General features: G+C 46.4%; 1 protein-coding gene across 2 annotated transcripts; it reads left to right on the top strand.

The window, feature by feature from the left end:
- Positions 1 to 114: 114 nt before the first annotated feature.
- Positions 115 to 19,696, top strand: GTPBP1 (GTP binding protein 1). 2 transcript variants are annotated; one of them, XM_051784009.1, is made up of 13 exons: positions 115 to 334; positions 5,780 to 5,891; positions 8,330 to 8,510; positions 9,561 to 9,909; positions 10,361 to 10,484; positions 12,426 to 12,540; positions 13,001 to 13,145; positions 13,287 to 13,469; positions 14,286 to 14,421; positions 14,954 to 15,132; positions 15,617 to 15,814; positions 16,911 to 16,952; positions 17,395 to 19,696. In XM_051784009.1, the coding sequence occupies exons 1-13, from the start codon at positions 140 to 142 to the stop codon at positions 17,485 to 17,487; spliced, it is 2,052 nt and encodes a 683-aa protein (XP_051639969.1). In that variant the 5' UTR covers positions 115 to 139; the 3' UTR covers positions 17,488 to 19,696. The 2 variants fall into 2 exon arrangements, with proteins under 2 accessions (XP_051639969.1, XP_051639970.1); XM_051784010.1 differs by lacking the exon at positions 16,911 to 16,952.
- The last annotated feature ends 249 nt before the right edge of the window (positions 19,697 to 19,945 follow it).

Raw genomic sequence — 19,945 nt, 5'->3', positions numbered from 1 at the left:
ATGAATAGCCACGGCCCCGCCCGCCGCCGCCATGGCAACATGCAAATCGCGCTGCTCAGCCTCCGGTGATTGGCGGGCGCCGCCTTGGCGGGCCGGGGGCGGGGCCGGGGGGGGGGGAGCGGAGGGCCGGGCAGGGAAGATGGCGGCGGCAGAGCGGAGCCGATCCCCGGTTCCCGGGGGCTCCCCGGTGCCGGCCTGTATGTTCGCCCCGGAGCCCGGCTCCCCGGGCGGACGGCCTCGCGTGGCAGCGGCCGCCTGCCCCCTCCGCGCAGCCTTCGACGGCGAGGACGGCGAGGCGCTCAACGGCGAGCCCGAAATCGACCTCACCAGCAAGGTAGGCCCGGCGGGGGGGCGGGCGGCGGCGAGCGCCATCACCCCGCCGGGCCCCCTCTGCCCTCCTCTCCGGCGGCCGCCGAGCCACGGAGGGCTGCCACCCCCAGCCTGTCCGCTGGCCGCACCTCAGGAGAGCGAGAGGCCGGGGCCCGCCTGCCTCCGCCGGAGCGGGAGGCTTCCCCCAGGGCTCCCCCTGCCCCAGCATCGCCGGGGCGGGCGGCAGAGCCCGGTGCCTGTGGAGGCGGCCGGGAGAAACGCAGTAAAGTTGTGCCGTGGCCCGGCCGGGACAGGAGGGTACTGGCAGGCTGCTCCGCCCGGCGCTTTCCGCATCGCGGCAATCTGGGGGGATCCCCGACCCACGGCCGGTGCAGCATCTTCAGCGAGCGCGGGGTTTGGAGCTGACAGCTACTGCAACGTCCCGCTGACGTTTTCCCTCCGCGCTGGTGCTCTCTAGTTATCTCTGCTGCCAGTTGCACTAGTTCCTGGGGCTTTCTTCGCAATCTTAAAAGAAGGTCAGAGCTCATAACTTTTGAGTGCAAAGGCTCAGTGACAGGGGTGCCTGGCTCTTGCACACGGGTTAAATTCAATGTAAAAAGGTTGGTTCACCTCGTGCAGTTCCTTTCTAGGGTCCCAGTGATAGAACTGTGTGATGGTCTTATTTCCGTCAGAACCAGTTCTCACTTTCATCTTGCAGGAAGGTACATTGTAGTAATACATGCGTGCTGGAGCCTGCCACAGACTACATTAGCTGCCTTTCCACACTGTCTCCTGTTTTTTTTCCCAGTTGGCTGATCTCTTTAACTGTATACCTTTTGCTGCCATGGGTTTGATGTACTGTGGTGCTGTCTCCCACATTAAAGTCTCCTGAAAGCTTAGTTTGGTCCACTTGTAATTATGTGACCCAGAAGTCAGCATAGCTGGTGTTTCCTCCTAGTTTTCTGCCATGCCTCCTTTTCATGCTTTCAACTGAAGTTGTTCCAAAGTCCTGGACTTTCTCATACTCTGTGCACAGGAAAGTGGAGAGAGAGGAATGAGTGTGTGGACATGGAAATGTGATTGGTTTTGTTGTTTTTTTTTTTGAGGAGACGATTGAATATTTTATAATGTGGGACTGTATTAAAACAAATTATTATGGAGATGTCTTGTAAGATACTAAAGAACAGAAGTCAAACCTGCAGTATCTATTAAGCCACCTGTTCATGCCTTAATGAGCTGGACAAGATTTTTATACAGGATGCCAATATTGATCTGTGCTTTGTCTTGGATGTGACTGATGTGGAAGAGGGCCAAGGAGGATGCCGAGGACTGCATCACTGATTCTTGACAGCCAGGAACCTGACCAAAACACTGTCAAAGAAAGAAGAATGCTTTTCTCCCACAAACTCCACTTGTGGTGTCAGTCAGTCTTCCACTATTAGAAATCTGCAGGCGCTTTGGAGGTGGTAGGTAAGCATTTTTTTTTGACCTTATTATAATTTACTTTTCCATTCAGCACTGTGCACCTATTTTCTTTTCCCTGGACCTTTCATTCATTCCCATCTTGTATGAGAGCTAAAACTGTGAGCTCTGCTGCATCTCTCCAAGTTAGTCTCCCACTGTGTACTCAAAACAGCAATCCCATATGGTGAGAATGCAGTAGCTAACATCTACCCCCTGATCCCCCTCTTCTATTCTGTCTTCCCAGCTGAATTGCTCCCCTCCAATCCATGCTTAAAATGGGAACTCCCACTGCAGTCAGTTTGTTGCTAGTTGCTACTTCTGTCCTGGTCTGATCTACACCCCCTGGCTGTTACATACTTGTCTCCCAGTCACCTCCCAGTTCATTCACTGTAAGGTGAGCTCTTTTTAGAGAGGAACACTGGGATTCAGTTATCGAGTACTCCTTGTCTGCTGGTCAAGCAAACAGTTCCATTCATCAGCACAAATTCATTGTCATGTTGATCTTAATGGGTGTTTGTTTTCCCATTAGTGTCAACACACAGCAGCAGTAATCAACTTTTAGGTCAAAAACCAAATCACACGACTATTAGTGAAACTGATACTTATATTAGATCTACATTGACAGCAGAACATTAATAGCACTTGAACTGTGTATATCCATAGGGAATAGAAATCAAAATATGACATTACAGAAGGTGCCTTTTCCCTGACCTCCTGATGGCTGGTGGTGGCTTTCCAGCCATGCAAAATGTCAGGCTCTGTTTTGCCAATAAAGAGCAGCACTACCTACCACATAGTACTTGGTTTGCCCTCAATATTAATAGTTTGTCCGCTTTATGGATATAGGATGCTTTTTTGTAAGGACCACCTGTATTAGTGCTGCTATAACCTGAGCTCCATCTTGCTGGTCTCTTGAAATTGCTGTTAATTAAGGCTATGGCCTCTTGCTTGCTGTTGGGCAGTGCAGAATGCCACAGTCCAATCTGTCCCTCAGGAGTAAGCTCAGGCAACTGTAGTTTTTACCCACCTCTGGTGTGTGTTAATCCCAAAAGTGATCAGAGGAAAGGCGGGCAAAGCCACCTCTCCCCAGAGACTGGGAAGGGACTTTAGAGAATGGCATCTCAAACTTGTGAGATATGTTTCCTTCTGCTGTCTTAAGAATAAAACAATAACTGGTTGTTACTTTTTTGCCCTGTAGGAAATCTGAAGTTTGCTAGATCCACATGGCTCCTACTGATAACTGCTCAGTGCCTGGCAAAGTGGAAGGAACAAAAGTGAACGTTTTTGACTTTGTGAAAACCCCTGAAACACACCAATACGTAGTGCAAGCATGGAGGGGGTTGCTCAAAGGTGAAAAGCAAAAAAAGCAGAGGGGCCAAAATGGAGGACGTCTCTCCGACCAAGGAGATGGCAAAGACCAGACTCTCTCTGCCCAGGAAGCTAAAGAGACCTTCAAAACAGCACATCAAGTCTTGCAGTGGCCCAGGAAGCTAGAACTGGCTGAGGCTGTGGCTGCAGAATGGAAAAGTGTGATCCATGAAATCTGCTATTTGATCTACACATACTTCTCCTGATGTCCCACTACATCATGTCAACCATAAGCTTCATGGGCCCCAGAGTAACCTTTGAAGGCAGTCTACCAATGGAACACCCTTTAGCAGCACCTCTGTGTGGCAGTGAAAGCAGCAGGGTGGGAGAACAGTATTTTGAGCTGATATGCATGGGCTGGTATTGTTTGAACTCCCCAGCCCTCCTGCCTGGCAACATGAAGAAAGGGTACAATGAGCTGCTCAGCTGAAATGTCCCTTGATACTTGTTACACACCGTACCTGCTCACACTGTTGAAGCACTTGAACTCAGACTAAAATAAAGCTGGTGATGAGACCTGAAGACACTGAAGTTAGTGTGCCTCGGTGCTGGTGGCCCCTCTTATTCTGTTGACCTTTATGTATGTGACAGCCTCTTTAATAGATCTTCCCGAGTCCCTGACTTATGCTAGTGTACTGGCCTAAGCAGTGAGCCTGTCTGCTCTGCTTCCAGGAACTCCTGAAAGTACTTGCAGAGCAAAACAAACCCTAGACATTAACACACAGCCTTCCATTCCTGCCCAGATCAAGCCTCTGAACAGTTGCTGATTTCCGTCTCAATGCATTTACATCCAGTGATTTCCTTCAAGAAGAAAACAAAACTGAAAGAAAAACTAATAAAGGCAAAATTCAGTCTTGTGTAGCATGAAATAGAAAGACTATGTGGCCTTCCAGCTCAGAGTGCTTTAGTACCCTTTGCAGACCATGCCAAGTAGTTAAAAGGCTTAGATAGGGCATTTGTCCAAAAGAGGCACGTGAAGGTGATTGTCTCTCTTGTAGCTGTGTGGCCCTTGCAGACACATTCATGCTCTGTGGGACCCTTAACATCTGAGGAAAGTGTTGCTTTGGCTGCCTTAAACCTTCTAACCAGCACCTGCTGTCTGTGCTTCAGTTTCCCAGATGCATCATTATGGATTTGGAAGCTGCTTAAGTGTTATTTATGGTGTTTTGGGGTTCCCTTACACTCCAGGTTTCCAATGAAGGCCTTTATCAACTATGCAGTGGTAGTAGTAATAGTGGTAGTAAAAGTAGTTCCTCCCTGAATGCACATTGTGTTAGCTGTGCTAATAAGTCAGGCTGTGTTACAGAATCTTGGGCAGACTTGAAGATGATACTGTGAACTGCTGTAAACTGTGTGTTTTAGGCAAATCTAGCACAGATTTCAGGCTGGCCTTAGTGTGTAGCCAAGGGAAGTGCATCTTTTAGGATGTGATTTTGGAATGTGTGTGTAGGGACAGCTAGTGAAAGCATGGATGTCATTTAGTGTTGTACCATGGCACAGGTGGGCCTACCCATGGGGCTCTTGGTGGGTGACAACCCTTACGACTCTTACTAAAAGTGCCTTTTAACAGAAATGTGTATCTCAGTTGCTACAGCTATCGAGCCACTGTAGCAGGATGCTCAGCCACCAACAGGTCTGCAACCATGGGGGCATCCAGAGGGGAAGTAGACTTGGTGATGTGAGGTCTCCTTGGTCTGTCACTACCATACCACCATTGTGGCCGCTCTGTGCCAGTGTCCTCAGCTGTACTGTGTGAGCAATACGAGTTTTTGCCAGAAGTGGTGCTACACCATTCTGTTCTAAGAAAAATCGTTCCTGAAGCACTGTCTTGTTGGCCTCATTTTCTGCTTTGTCTTATTTTTTCATTCTCTTGATGCCTCTGCAGGGCAAAGGAAGTTGTGGTTATTGCAATAGCTGCAGTTAAAGCTTATTGGTAGCACAACTACTGACTTGCAGAACTGCAGCTCTTCACTCGTGAACCTGCAGATGTGCTTGTACAAACTGCTTTGTATGTCTGTCCCTCAGCACTGTAGTGTAAAGTAGCTAAAATTCTCTTAGGAGTTTGAAAATAATACTTATTGATGTTCTCTTCTTTTCCTCTGCCCCCTCAGAAAACAAAAGAGGAGATCAAATATGTGAAAGACTTTTGAGATGTTCTTGATTTTAGTGCCTTGTTGTGCTCTGCAGTGAGGTCTGGCTGGCTTCCTCTGTCTGTCCCATCACGTTCTGGGGGAGCAGAGACCGTGGAGTACCCAGCTAAGAAATTTCTGTGGAGAAAATATCTCCTCCCCTTTCTGTTTTCCTTGCATGGAAACATACTGGAGTGTTCATTTAAATGTGGCTTTTAAATATTGGTTACATCAGAATGAGATGCTTGGTATTCTTACTTGCTTTGAAGTGTATCTTCCAGCATGAATGAACTCTGAGCTCAGACAAACAACCTTGTGTAGTGTCACAAGGAAATAGCTGACAGCAAAACTGGTTTAAAAGCAAAACAAAACAAAACCACCAGAAAGCAGTCCTGGAAAAAGAACCCTTCTCTTTCAATAAAGCACATGGATTGATTGTCCTTGTAACTGAAGCTGGTTTTGAAATTGTTAGCTTGGCACCTGCAAATGGATATTTAATCTTTTTCCAGCTGGTGATGGTGAGTCCGACTTCAGAGCAGTATGACAGTTTGCTCCAGCAGATGTCAGAGAGGATTGATGAGGGATGTGGGGAGACCATCTATGTCATTGGGCAAGGATCAGGTGAGTATAGCTTCTTCAGGAAAGCAACAAAAATTATAAGAAAAACCTAGTTTATCTGCTGAAGGTAATGCTTACTTTTCCAGAATAATTTGGAAACCTCCATAAAGTATAGCAGAATATGTGGGACAGATTCTTTTCTTTTATTCCTACCAACAGCTGTCTTACGTAGCAGAGCTAAACATATTTTTTGTATAAAATCATCCAAGTTCTTTTTTGGAAATAAGGCATATCTTGTCTGAGCACACCAGGAAAAGACGAAGGGTCTAAATGCATATTAACAGTTTTAGTAGAGACTTCCTCAGTGTGTACAAAGGTCTTGTTCTGTCTGGTTTTGGTCACTGCTCCATTGGAAATAACATATTTTCATCCCACAGGAATGTATTAGAGGTACTTCAGATAGCCAAAATATATGCTGCTGACTTTCTTTGTTAGCGTGTATCTGTACTATGGAGGGGAAGGTTTTCCTTTTCTCAATGTGAGGCCTTTATTGCCACATTAATTTGTGTGTGACCACAGTCATTTGTCTTCGCGGATTTTAGCATTTAGCACAGATTACCTTTTTGTTCTTTTTGACAATTTGAATATTTTCATCTGATGCTGGTAAAATAAAATTGAATGTGGCCTTACTTTGAAATAAAAATTTCTTTTCTGAATATAAAATAATTGACTATCATAAAGCTAAAGGCATGTTTCAAATATACTAGATATTTGATGGATATGAAGTTGTCATGATCAGCAATTCACTGTGTTTGAGGAAGAATACAGAATTCTGGTTGTGGGTACCAGGGTTGGCTGAGAAAATGGAGGGAGAGAGCTGTGTTACCTCAGAACTGTGTCTTTTTGGGTTTTCTTGGAGTCTTGCAAAGCAGCCAACATAGAAGAGAAGCCAGAATTAGATAGCCAGTGGTCATGCAGCCAATAAATATCACAGGGATAATGCTCTTGCCTTCAGGAAAGCTTCCCATATGTAGCCTGATTCGTTGGTGTTTGGGATAACCACATCTACAGTGGAGATCTAGCTAATCAGGCTAGTACCTGCTTTTTCTTCAAGGATACCTTGTGAGGGTGTTAACTGGCGGTTGTTGCAATGAGGTACTTAGAAGCAGGCATTTGTTTCTTAAAATATGAGCTTAAACTTCTGACTTCACTTTGGGTTGCTGCATAGTCAAGGAAGATGGGGATATATAACAGAGAATCTTGGTATCCCTGCCGCCGTCTCTCCTTCTAATTCACTTTGAGTGTCTGTGATTTTGATCATCCCAGATAATGAACTTGGCAGACTGAGAAGTGAATGAAGACTGCCGGGAAGTTCACTGTTTCACCAGTGGCAACTCTTCCATTTCTCCCTTGGCTCTTACCCTCTCCTGTCCCCTACTTCTTTTTCCCGTTCTATGACCCAAGACTCCAGCCATGAGGCTTTTTGTTTTCCTCGCCATCTCAACAGCTTCTCAGCCAGCTTATGAGCTAGGTTGGAAATCACCCAGTAACTGCTAGTTTCAGAGCTGTGCAGTAGTTAAAATGCTGATTAGTTCGTGCAAACTGCAGTTACTGCTTACCAGGTGATGAGTCAGCCATGCATATGAACACGCACACACTCAATAGCTTTGGTCTTCAGGTGCAGTGTGGTCCTCCACCTTTGTTTGTTGTTTTGTGGGGTTTTTTTACCCACAGAGGAGATTCTGGCCTGAAATCTGTGTACCTTCACAGCACCTGAGTTAGGAGAGAGGCTGTGGTGGCCTTGAAGCTGTAGGTAGTTGCCACTGGCTTGCTGTGACTGTTGGCTCTTTGTTTGGGTGAGCCGTTCTGAGGAAGCACTAATTCCTTGGTGTTTTCTGGTCTGATGTGCTGTCAGCATTTTTTTTCAAGTGCCAGGATGAAGGCAGTGAGACATGCCAAAAACATTGTTTTAACTGGAGTATGTGAGAGCTGAAGAAATTGCTGTGCCGGCCAGACTTGCAGAAAGTGTGTACTGGGGTGTGGTTTTATAAAACAAGCTGATTGTTTACATTGGTCCCACATTCCCTGGTTAATTGTGGTGATATTTTAGTCACAGCTTTCATTTTGTTAATGCTTTACCCTTTATTGCAATGCAAGAGGAGATATTTCCTCTGACTGAAGGACACAAAGTACCTTCAGCATGTGAAGTAAGGGAATTAGACAAAAATGTGTCTTTCTTGCCAGTCCATAAGTATTTGCCTGTAAAAATTGTGAAAACTCCTCTAGATGAAAGATGGTGCTTTTCTAGTGTCTTTTAAGACTCACAGTGAAGACCATCTCTTTTTATTTTGGGTAAAGGATGCTTGTTCTGTGTACGTGGCTGATACCTCCAGTCCATGTATGAATACCGACTGTTGTGAAGGTCCCAGGCAGGATGATGTTGCTGCTGGCTGTTGCAAGGTGGTGCTCACTGACTCTTCTTTGTCTCCACACCACACTAGACGGGACTGAGTACGGTCTGAGCGAGGCAGACATGGAAGCGTCCTACGCCACGTTGAAGAGCATGGCGGAGCAGATCGAGGCAGACGTGATCCTCCTGCGGGAGCACCAGGAGGCAGGGGGCAAGGTGCGCGACTACCTCGTTCGGAAGCGCGTGGGTGACAACGACTTCCTGGAGGTCAGGTGAGGAGCCAGGTGGAGACAGGGTTAGTCAGCAGCTCAGCTGCATTTTTACTGTGTGAGCAGTCCGTGATGCTGAGCCAGCAACGCCGGTTGGAGTCTGGGTGTTGTAGCTACCCAACAAAGGGAATTGAGCCTGACCACTCCTTGCTAATGCAATTGCCTTTTTGTTGTTGTTGCTGTCTCTTTTGTGAACAAACTGTTGGTGAAAATTTGCCTGTGTTTAGCAGAGGGCTGTTGCTGTCTGGGTGAGGGCTTCACAGTTTAGGGATCTTTTGTATGGTGGGATCTCAGAAGGGAGTCACATGTGCCCATGTGGCAGTATGCATGTGCATATATGCACAGTGCTGGAACACAATGCTTTTGACTAAGGATTCAGTTCTGTTCCAGGACTGTGATGATCCAAGTCACCTTTTAATGGACATATACTACCTGATGTAACATGATTGAGGGTCTGCCCAGACCTGGATGGAGTGGATTTCCAACATTTACTGACAGCCATAATAGCCACCTTGATCAGAGTCAAAGAAACAGCTTGCTGTAGGAGATGGTTTTCTCCTAAAATATTTTATTGTTATTCGAGCTTTTCTGGAAACAACAGTTTCAATTTTTGTGCTCTACTTAGCACTTGGTGCTATTGCAACGTGAGGAATGTGAGAAAGGCAGAGGTATTCTAGACCAAGTTGTGATTTAGTCTTCCTTTTGAATTGCTGCAGTGTATATGTTGGATTGCAGAGACAGAAGAGAGACACTCTGTGTGGCATCAGGCAATGTCAGGTTCAGTTGACTGTGTGCTGGACGCCAGTGACATGTTTCCACAGTCTTCCGCATCCCAGTCCCCAGAGCCTGTGATCTCCACTGTTAATAAATAACTGTAAAAGAATCTCTGCTCTACCTGTGAGGGTCTAACATTTTTTAATCTCTGTTTAAAGGATAGGAAGAAAAAAAAAGTTATTTACAGGAGCAGTGATGTTCAGGGTTTTTTTGCTTGCTTGTTTGTTTGTTTCTTCAGGTATTGTCATTTACCAGGTTCCTTTTTCCTTTCCCCTCCAGGGTAGCAGTGGTTGGCAATGTGGACGCAGGAAAGAGCACGTTGCTGGGTGTCTTGACTCACGGCGAGCTAGACAATGGCCGAGGCTTTGCTCGGCAAAAGCTCTTCCGCCACAAGCACGAGATTGAGTCAGGCCGCACCAGCAGCGTGGGCAATGACATCCTGGGCTTCGACAGCGAGGGCAACGTGGTGAACAAACCCGACAGCCACGGCGGCAGTTTGGAATGGACAAAGATCTGTGAGAAATCCACCAAGGTCATTACTTTCATTGACCTGGCTGGTCATGAAAAGTACCTGAAAACGACCGTCTTTGGCATGACTGGCCACTTACCTGATTTCTGCATGCTTATGGTAGGTAGCAAGAAACATGTACCATACCAGCTGGAGTGGGTCTGTTCACAGCTTTAACAGCCTCGACTTCTTTCCTATTGCAAAGTCCCTGTGGGGTTATGGAGGGAGGCAGCATCTCACATTGCTGGGGAGCAGAAGCCTCTGTGGGTATCTCCCCAGGACTCTGAGGCAAGTGCCACAAAGCTGTCAGTCCCAGACAGTCCCAAGGTTTGTGATTCTTGAAAATGGGAAGATTTCTAAATTCTACAAAACCTTGTTAAAAATGGGGAGAAATTAGTCCTTTGTCAGTGTCCAACAGCATTTGAGATGAGCTGAGACTGCTCATACAGTCACAGTGATACATCTACAACCTGATCACAGTCCACTGCACATCTGGCACGAGGTCTTCTCTGTAACCCAGCTTACTGCAGGAGGAACATTTACATCCCTGTGTCTTATATCCCTGGTGTAGGTTGGCAGTAATGCTGGGATTGTTGGCATGACCAAGGAGCACTTGGGCCTGGCGCTTGCACTTAATGTTCCCGTCTTTGTTGTGGTGACCAAGATTGACATGTGCCCTGCCAACATCCTGCAAGGTGAGTCCTCCAGGCTCTCTCCAGGGCTGTTTCTTACCTCTGTATGTGCTGCTGTCCTCTGCTTGGGTTCAGGAATTACTGCTGGAGGAAAGCTGCTTTATCTGATTTTGACTGCATACTAAACACCTTCCAGCAATCTATCCTTTTTCCCTTGCCCATTTTGCAGGTGCTTCACTGGGAGTCACCATGTCAAAATTACCCATGTTGAGGGACTCAGCAGAGCAACCTGAAAGTGTTTCCTACACTAAGAGGAGCAGCATACAGTTGGGGTTGGGGCTTTGCTTTCTCTCTGGGTATTTCAACCTGGAGGAAAAGTCTGGAAGTTCTTTTGAAAGCTGCTTTCCTCCTTGCCCATAGTTTGAGTGTGATCTTACGCTGTGATTGGACTTGTTCTCCGGCAGCTGTTAGTGAAGGGGCAGCTGCTTGTTACATCCTGCTCACCTGGGCACTTCTCAGGTACTCTGGTATAACTACAGCAGCTCCTTCCTCTGTCTGAACAACCAACACTTAATAAATCATGATTTGAAGCAGCTGCATATGTGGGCTATGGTAGCAGGATGGGAGACAGGACTAGACACAGGCAGGGATGGCAGTGAGTAGTAGGGGCTAGTGATTTCTTTTTTTTTCTCAGCAGCAGTTAAAGCAGTACCTCTAACCCCAGCAGTGACCCATTGACCCATGCCTGACATTTTTTCAGGCAGTGACCAACTCTCACCTTTGAAATGCTCTTTAAGCATTTCTTACACCCACAGGAATATTCTGTAGTTAATTGGAAGAATGTTTTCAGGTTTTTTGATAATCGGTCCTAAGAATCTGGGAAGTGAATGCTCCCAGTACTGAGGTTAGTTCATTACTGTAAAAATCCCAAATATATTTAAGGTAAATAGAAGCATGTGAACAGAAGATAATCTAAATGTCTCTGTAGTAGTTATTTGGCAAATAAATGTAAGGCCTGAATATAAGATAATAACTGGGAAGGAAGGAGAACATTTGGCTCGGTGTGAGAAGAAAAGAGCTGCTCCTGGGAGAAGCCACTCCCATGACATGCTCTGTTTAAAGTAAATAGACACAAGATTTGACTCAAGTGTATCTGTGAAGAGCAGATGGCATGATTAGATGTTTGTGTTTCTGTATCCAAAACATTACTTTCCCATAGGCAATCATTTGTTCACAAAAACCCATCTAATTGGATGACAATTGTAGAATATAAATTCTTTTCTCTTTTAAGTCCTTACTAGCCTTTTTTGTTTTTTCCTTGTTTATTGTAAGGCACTTTGCAGGAGGCTGATGCCATTGCATCAGGTAATGCCCCTGCTGGCTCATAGATACCAGGTTTAGAAAATACATGAAAAAGAGGCAAAAGATGAAAGTTGGGAGCCATGAGATTTGTCCCAAAACAATGATTTCCGAATCTGGTCCACCCACACTGTTCTAGTCTATGATGATGATCTTCACCTCTTTCATGCTTCTCCAGCCTCCTAGGGCAAGCTGACTTCCATGAAAAATGTATTGAGGTGTGTTTGGTCAAAATTGATTTCTAAATCACATGTTCTCAAATATTTCCGTTCCTGAGTCCTGATGGTTTTCATTTAATTCAATATGAAAAATCCTTTATAGGAAGAGGAAATACCTTGTAACTGCTTAAAGCTACTAATAGACAGCTATAAAATGTCTACTTCACAGCACTGCACTTGCAGATGCAAACTTGTCTGTCTGTTTGTGTATGGTGTCGCTTGGCAGCAGGCTAGCTGGCATGAAATGAAAGATGGAATGGCTCCTAAGTCCTACCTGGGCTGCAGCAAACTCATAGTCTCACCTTTAGCCATCTTCTCCTGTCTATTTGTGGCCAGAGCACCCGTCTCCCTTCAGGGAGAGACCCCACAAAAGTGATTTGTAAAGACAGGAGATGCTGCCCTAACAATATTCATTTCACCCTTTAAGAAACCCTGAAGCTGTTACAGCGACTGCTGAAGTCCCCAGGGTGCAGGAAGATTCCCGTGCTGGTTCAGAGCAAGGATGATGTCATTGTAACAGCCTCCAACTTCAGCTCAGAGAGGTAACGGGAGTAGAGGAGAATCATTTCTCTTTCAATCCTATTTGGAGACTGGGTGAGGAGATTCAGAAAGAGAGTCCCATTGTCTAGATGTGTGAAGGTTGCATCTGCCATGTGGTGTGTTGATTCCATAAGAGTGTGTTGATTTTGAGGTTGACCTGCTTGTGTTCCCCTCTCTGAGACAGAAATGAGAGGCTGCTTCTGGGCAGTCTGCAGAAGACGTCAGGGCATTCGGCTTCCTTCAGTCCTGGAACCTTACACGTTATTCCAAATGTCATTAGAAGGCAGAGGCAATGTTGCAGGTGTTCAAACATGGGGTGTTGTGCATCTGACTTCTTGCCAGGCTCTCCCTTCCTAGCACTGTGTTTTGAATTCAAGTCCCAAGATTTTGGATGTCTCCCTACATGTGGAAACCTAGGTAGGAAGGTGAACTAACTCCATTTTCATCAATTTTCCTTTACAGGATGTGCCCGATTTTCCAGATTTCAAATGTCACCGGGGAGAACCTAGATTTGCTGAAGATGTTTCTTAATCTCTTGTCTCCACGGACCAGTTACAGGGAAGAAGAGCCAGCAGAATTCCAGATAGATGATACTTACTCTGTCCCGGTAAGGGGCCTGGTTTTTGGAAGAATGTTCTGTTCCCTCTTTCAGGTTGAAGAAGGTATTTTCTCTAGAGAGGGGAGTTCTAGAGCTATTCTGTCAGCCTGCTTGAGTAACCCAATTACTGTTTTTTCTCCTTTGGCATAGGGCGTAGGAACAGTTGTCTCTGGGACGACGCTGAGAGGCCTCATCAAGCTAAATGACACCCTTCTGCTGGGGCCAGATCCCCTTGGCAACTTCCTGCCTATTGCTGTCAAGTCCATCCACCGCAAGAGAATGCCTGTCAAAGAAGTGCGGGGAGGCCAGACTGCCTCCTTTGCTTTGAAGAAGGTGAGATGATCTGCTCTAGACCCCCCCAAAAGAAACCACCCTCTAATTTTCAAGTGCTCTCAGAGATCAGCTACAATAAGACTGTTTCTACAAACCTCAGCTGCCTCATTTTGCAGCGAAATAAAATCCCGTAGAACCTCTGTGGATTCTACATCCTGGTTGTTCCTCCTGAGAGCTGCCAGGCCATTGCAGTGCCCCTAGGTAATGACAAATAGTGTTGGAGATGTCTAACAAAGTGGAGGTACTGCAAGAAAAGTCTCCTTTTGTGCTGGAACTGCATTAGTGTCCTGAGCAGTATATTTACACTATTCGTCTTGGCTTGTAGGACCAGCTGCATGTTTGGGGATTTAAAAATAAGCAAAAATTGATGAAATTCCTCTTCCAAAAAGGTTTCTGTCAATAGAAGTTCCAATTATTTTAAGGGGATATAGTTTAAACTACACCATACTTCATGTGTTCAGGCTTATTGTGTTGTATTAACAGACATCGTGATTTTGGAGATCATCTGCTTGGGTAATGTGTAACCAGAATGTATGTTTTGCTTTTAAAGGAGCAGTGAGGTATGTGTGTCAGTGTCCAGCATTCCCAGCACTCTAACTAAAGCTTCCTTAGAAACTTCAGCTGAACTTGATTTTCGCAGCCTTTACATAACATCAGATATATAACATGCTGCTTAACAGCTCTTGCTTTGCCTTTTGGCAAACATGAGATAATATCTGTGAAATCCCCTAGGACCCTTCTGGATGCAGTCAGCCAGAGAAGTAAATTTCTTCCCTGGAGAATCATGCTAAGGTTTTTTGTGTCTCTGCTTTCCAGATCAAGCGCTCTTCCATCCGGAAAGGCATGGTAATGGTGTCACCCCGCCTGAATCCACAAGCATCGTGGGAGTTTGAAGCAGAGATTCTGGTGCTCCATCACCCCACCACCATCAGCCCACGATATCAGGCCATGGGTATGTGCCTCAGTGTTGTCTCATCTTTGTTTCTCAGTGGTAGCAGTTGGTATCAGTTCTAGCCTGAGATAATTCTGCTCCTGGTGGCTCTGTCAGCATGAGTATATGCCATAGTTCCTGGTTTTGCCTTTCCCAGCAATGTGTAAGAAAGAGGGGAGGGAGCTGACAGAGGAGAGTGGAGGAGGTAAAAAGGAGATGTGTGCCCTCAAGTGTACTTGGAGCCTGCCTGAGCTGGATCTCCATGGTGCAAAGATTCTTCACCTTCAAATGCTGATGGAAAGACTCATTTTGGGTCCTGCCCTCTAGCTGAGCTGCTTGGTGTGTAGGATTCTGTTGAGGGTGCTTCAGGACAGGCACCATTTGAAGGCAACTGTTCTAGATCACAGTGTTCTCATTTTGAGGACTGAACAAAGGCAGCTGCGTGACCCGTGTAGTCTTTGCTGTAGGGCAACAAACTGCCTTCGATGTCTGTCTGGAGCTCGTTCCACTAATGGCACTGGCTGTTGAAAGCCTTTGTGCATTACCTTTGCAGTGCATTGTGGCAGCATCCGCCAGACAGCCACGATTCTCAGCATGGACAAGGACTGCCTGCGAACAGGGGACAAAGCCACAGTGCACTTTCGCTTCATCAAAACCCCGGAATACTTGCACATAGACCAGCGGCTGGTCTTCCGTGAAGGCCGCACCAAAGCTGTGGGCACCATCACTAAGGTAAAGGCTGAAGAGTCCAACTTGGTTTTGCTCGTTGGCTACTTCTTACACTGAGAAGCCAGCAGGAGGATTTGGGTAGCTCTGGAAAATTGAGGGAAGAGGCTGTCCTTCAATTACAAACATCAGCCCTGACATGGGTTCTGGTGCTTTGTCATGTGGTGCGTCTTTAGCTGGTACGAGTGAAGGAATGTGAAGGTGGGGGGTGAACCAGGCCTCTGGTTCTTAAGGCTCAGTCTCTTTCAGACATCTTGTAGCCGGTCCCTTTATGTTGTGGAGGGTTGAGTGACCTTTTCCTCCTGGTAAGAATTCTTGAGGGCAACTCAGAGGCCTAGGTTTCTTTGAATAGCTGCTGCTGCTGCAGTCTTCTCGATGGCTTTTGGTATAAATTCTCCTGAGGCTTTTTGTTAAAAAGCAGCATTGAACCTTGCCAGATCAGACTAGCTATTTTAATGCTGAGTTTGGCCTCTCCCTTTGCAATTTGCAGTTACTCCAGACCACCAATAACTCGCCAATGAACTCCAAGCCACAGCAGATCAAGATGCAGTCAACTAAGAAGGGAGCTGTTACAAAACGAGAGGATGGTGTTCCCGCCACTGGGACGGCAGCTGGAGGCCCACCAGCTGGGGACGAGGCCCCCTCAACAGCTGCAGCAGCATTGACAGCTACTGCCCTGCAACCATTGGTAAGTGAGGAAAAGACCATGTCAGTCCTAGCTGTTTGCCTCCTGATTTCATCCATTGGAGGAAGGGCACTCTAAAGCACAAGCATAGCACTCTCCTTGGGATTCAATGTGCCACGGAAACAAATAGAAATATAAGTAGTCTCACAGCAGAAATCATAATTCTCTGATGACTGACCCTATGGCTGACCTTTCAGCAGACAGCTGCTGAAGGTCCTAGAACAATTCAGGTTAGACCTCAGGAAATGTCTAGTCAAACCCCGTGCTCCAAGTAGGATTAGCTGTGAGGTCAGACCAGGTTGCTCAGGGTTTTATCCAGTCATGTCTTAAAACCCTCCAAGGGAAGACTGCACAGCCTCTCTTGGCAAGCTGTTTCAGTATGACTGTGCTCACAGGGAAAATGTGTCTCCATAATACCCAGTAGCTCAACTAGTGAAGCATCAAACAACCAGTCACAGAATGGGTCACTGATGTCTGAATGAGATGTAGAATATCCTTACGCCAGAGAAATTACAACCTGAGTATAAGTCACAGGTCATCTGCCCTGTCAAAGGAGGAGGATGGAGACATCCAAGGAGAAGCAAAGGCTTATCTCTTCTTAGAGAAATTTATCCAGGTTGTTTTGTTGGTTAGGACCTCTCAGCTCAGCTTGTTAATGAAGGATACCTAGCCTTTCTGGCCTGAAAGGAACGGAAATTCAATTCTAGCTGCAGGTTCTGGGAGCTATTTATCAGCTTTATTACTGACAGAAGAAAGATCTTCTCCTTTTAGTGTATTTACCTAGTAAGTGAAAGGTTCAGGAACTGACTCTGTCAAGAGACCTGGTCAGTGTTCCCCTTCTTAACTCTAGCTATATTAGTTGCCATTGGTCAAATCTTTAGCCATGCTGGCTGGTGAAAGAGCCCTGTGGCAGGGGTTCTCTCCCTCTGCACATGCCTGGGGCTTCACACCAGTCCTCCATCTCCTCCTTATCTTGTTGTAGCGTCACTGTGGCTGTAAGTAGCACTCCCAGCTTGCGTTTTGTTTCATCCCTGCCCGAGACTCTGTTGCTTTTGTTCTTGCTTACCTCTTCCTCTCTCTCCTTGCTGCTTCCACTCAGCCTGCCCTGGACGAAGAGCCCCACATCCGTGAGGGCAATAAGGTATTTGGCTGATTTCAAAGAGGAACAGTGGGTTTGCTGGCCTGAGATTGGGAACAGAGTCAGGTCAGCAAGAGAGCTGTGGTAAGGGGGGTGGGGGGCTCTCCTTCCATTCTGCACAAAGTCAAGGGAGCCCGAGGCCTTGATTTCCTGAATGCCGAAGCCCATGGCACCTGCTGGCTCTCTTGGGAGTGAAGCACTCAGAAAATTGGGAAATCAAATCCTTCCCAGCTTGAAAGGCAGAATTTTTTGGTGCATCTGTCTCTCCTCCTTCCCTCATGGTGTGTCTGTCTGCCTTACCTCCTTCCTGCAGTGGTAGGAAGCCAATCAGTCACAACTGCCCTCCCGCTGTCTGAATGTGTACATGATCCATCTGAACTCCTGCTGTGTTGATGCTCTGATTGAGGGGTCCCTTTGCACTAAAGTCAGTCTTCTTGTTTTTCAGTCAAAAGTCGGAGGAGGAGGCCGGCGGCGTGGGGGTCAGCGCCATAAAGTGAAATCTCAGGGAGCCTGTGTGACTCCTGCCAGTGGCTGCTGAATTTCTTATTCCTCCTCTCTCTGAGGAATTCCTCCCCTTCCTTTCATTTCTTATCCAAAAGATCCAGAGCAGCTTAAACCAAAACCCATCCCAGCTGATTGGCTGCAGAAGAATCGTCCCTCCTCCCTGAAGGAAGCGATGGAGAGGAGCATAATTTATAAGCTAATGAAGGTGATAAGACACAGAGAACTGAGTAACTGACACCTTCCTCCTCCACCTGTTGACACATTTTTGTACATCATGGGCTTAGTTTTTATTCTTATTAGTTTTTATTATATTTTGTGTGCATGAAGATGAGAGGAGAGTCTGGATAGAACTGCGAAGAGCCAGTTAGTTGCCTCCCTCCTCCCTCACCCCTTTCTGTCCACAGGACTTGCTGCTCTCCCTCTATTTGCTGTCTCAGATCCAGGGGTTATCGAACGCCTGAAATTTCAGACTTGCAAAGGTTAAAACACGTTGCTTAGGATGGCTCCATGGGGCATTGTTTCCTCACCGCAGTGGCCCCGTGCCAAAATGTTTCTGGATTCCCTCTCTCTTAAACTATTTCTAAATGGATTTAATTTAATGTTGTAGTGTGACTGAAGTTTGAAGAAGATGGTAAGAAAGTTCTTTAGTTGGAGATCTAAGAGGGAAACAAATTGGAAAGCAGTTCTTGATATTAAATTCAGGGATCTTATGCTAAATTTCCTTCTCAAATAATGTTGATAGCACTTAAGATTTTAATTAGTAACAGAGTTAAGTGGGCAGATGTATGCCCATCCTGTTCCCCTTCCCATTGTGCTGCTTTTCCTAGTGTTTGTTCAGTGCACATGGAAGCAAATCTCACCTGCCTCTCAAGGCTGCAGCAACTCAATTGACAGTATTAAGAATACAGTGCAGGAACACTCAGTCCGTCCCTTGAGCCAGAGGAAGCCTTCTCACCTCGACGGACAGAGGTCACAGGTGGCAATATACCTTTGGAACAGAGACACCAGGCTAACATGACCTCCCCTTAATTTTGTTTACTCCAAGATTTCCAAAATCTTTCCTGGAACTCAGTGGCCAAACTTTGCAATGGCAGAGGTAGGATTTGTCTTCTCTCCTCTTGACCAAAGAGGGCAGTGATGAATTGGTACCAAATTTATAGAAGTGCTTTCAGGATTGGAAGTACATAGTAATTTTTGTGACTTTTAATTTCATTGTTTTTTAAGATTGTATTTTATTTTAATTACAAATTCTTGCTTCTCCAGGAAGGCCCTGCAAGGATAGTCTACAAATTACTGTTAGAATGTTTTTTTAACCCTGAGTTGTGCAAGTGATCGATTCCCTGCATATTTTGATCTCCCTTCTAACCCTGCCCCTTTGCTTGGCTCCGATGAGGATAGGAGTTATCCTCTGCCAGCTTGTGGTGAGCTGTGGGAGCGTGGTAGCATTTTGAGGAGGAGGAGGTGGCATCCTCAGCAAATCATGGCTCTCCCCAGCAGGTGTGGTCAGCCTCGGTTTCTCTGAGGGCTTCCTCCTCCAATGAAGGACTTCTGTTTTAATTAGAGGGAGACTGTAAAGCTTCTGTCCCTCCTGAGCGGGTTGTTCCTGTTTCTTACTCTGTGGCTTCTGTGTGGAGTTCATTCCAGTTCACCTTGTGATTCGAGGTGAGGCTTTCACACCGACTGAGTGGCAGCAGGCTCAGGGGCCACAGTGCATCTCCCGATGCCAACACCAGCACTCCAAGAGCATTAAGCGGCACGGGAGAGGTGAGAAACGTGATTTGGAAACGAGGGTACTTTGCCTTAGAGACTTCAGTGGCTTGAGCGTGGGTGGGAGGGGGAGGTCAGACAGTCCTTTTCCAAGCTATGTGCCTAAATACCAGCACTCTCCTGGCGAGGGAGGAACTATAGGCGGCTACAACACTAATAGCACCCACATTGTGAGGGGGTGTGAGGTGTGGCTAAGCAGGGCATGAAGGCCTGGTTTTTTTGTCTTCTGACCCTGTAGCAGCATCAAACTGCATCTGATTTCACTGCCCTCTGCTTCTGAGGGGAGCAGGGAGCTCCAGGCGGTTTTCTCTTTCTCCATTCCTTGTGCTCCAAATGAAGGAGACTGCCGAGAATGAAAGAAGGTTCACTTCAATTTGTGCAAAGGAGGCGGTGTGATCTCTCTTTTGTGACCAGCATTTAAAGATCACTCAGGCTGGTGTGATCTATAAAATAAATTTTAAAAAAGTTTGTTCCAAGTTAAAGTGTGTCTTGTTGCTTTTTGTCCCTCTGGAAAACCAGGATGAAAGCCAGACAAAGCAGGTTTGCCTGGCACCAGTCTCCTTTCCTGGCTACGAAAGGAGGCTGTGTTCACAGTGAGGGCAGGGGAGGGCATGCCATGGCACAAGAGAGCTGCTGCTGAGCCTCTGCACAGCCCTGACAGCTTTTACTCTGAACAAGATTTAGTGCCCCTTGGTGGTAGAGTGGTTAAATGTGTGGTGTGAGCT

The sequence above is a fragment of the Manacus candei genome, unplaced genomic scaffold (assembly GCF_025592945.1).
Source record: "Manacus candei isolate 608988 ecotype Guabito, Panama unplaced genomic scaffold, ASM2559294v1 h1tg000018l, whole genome shotgun sequence".
NCBI lineage: Eukaryota > Metazoa > Chordata > Aves > Passeriformes > Pipridae > Manacus > Manacus candei.
The sequence above is the reverse complement of the archived record's forward strand: the minus strand, read 5'-3'. Positions and strand labels throughout refer to the sequence as shown.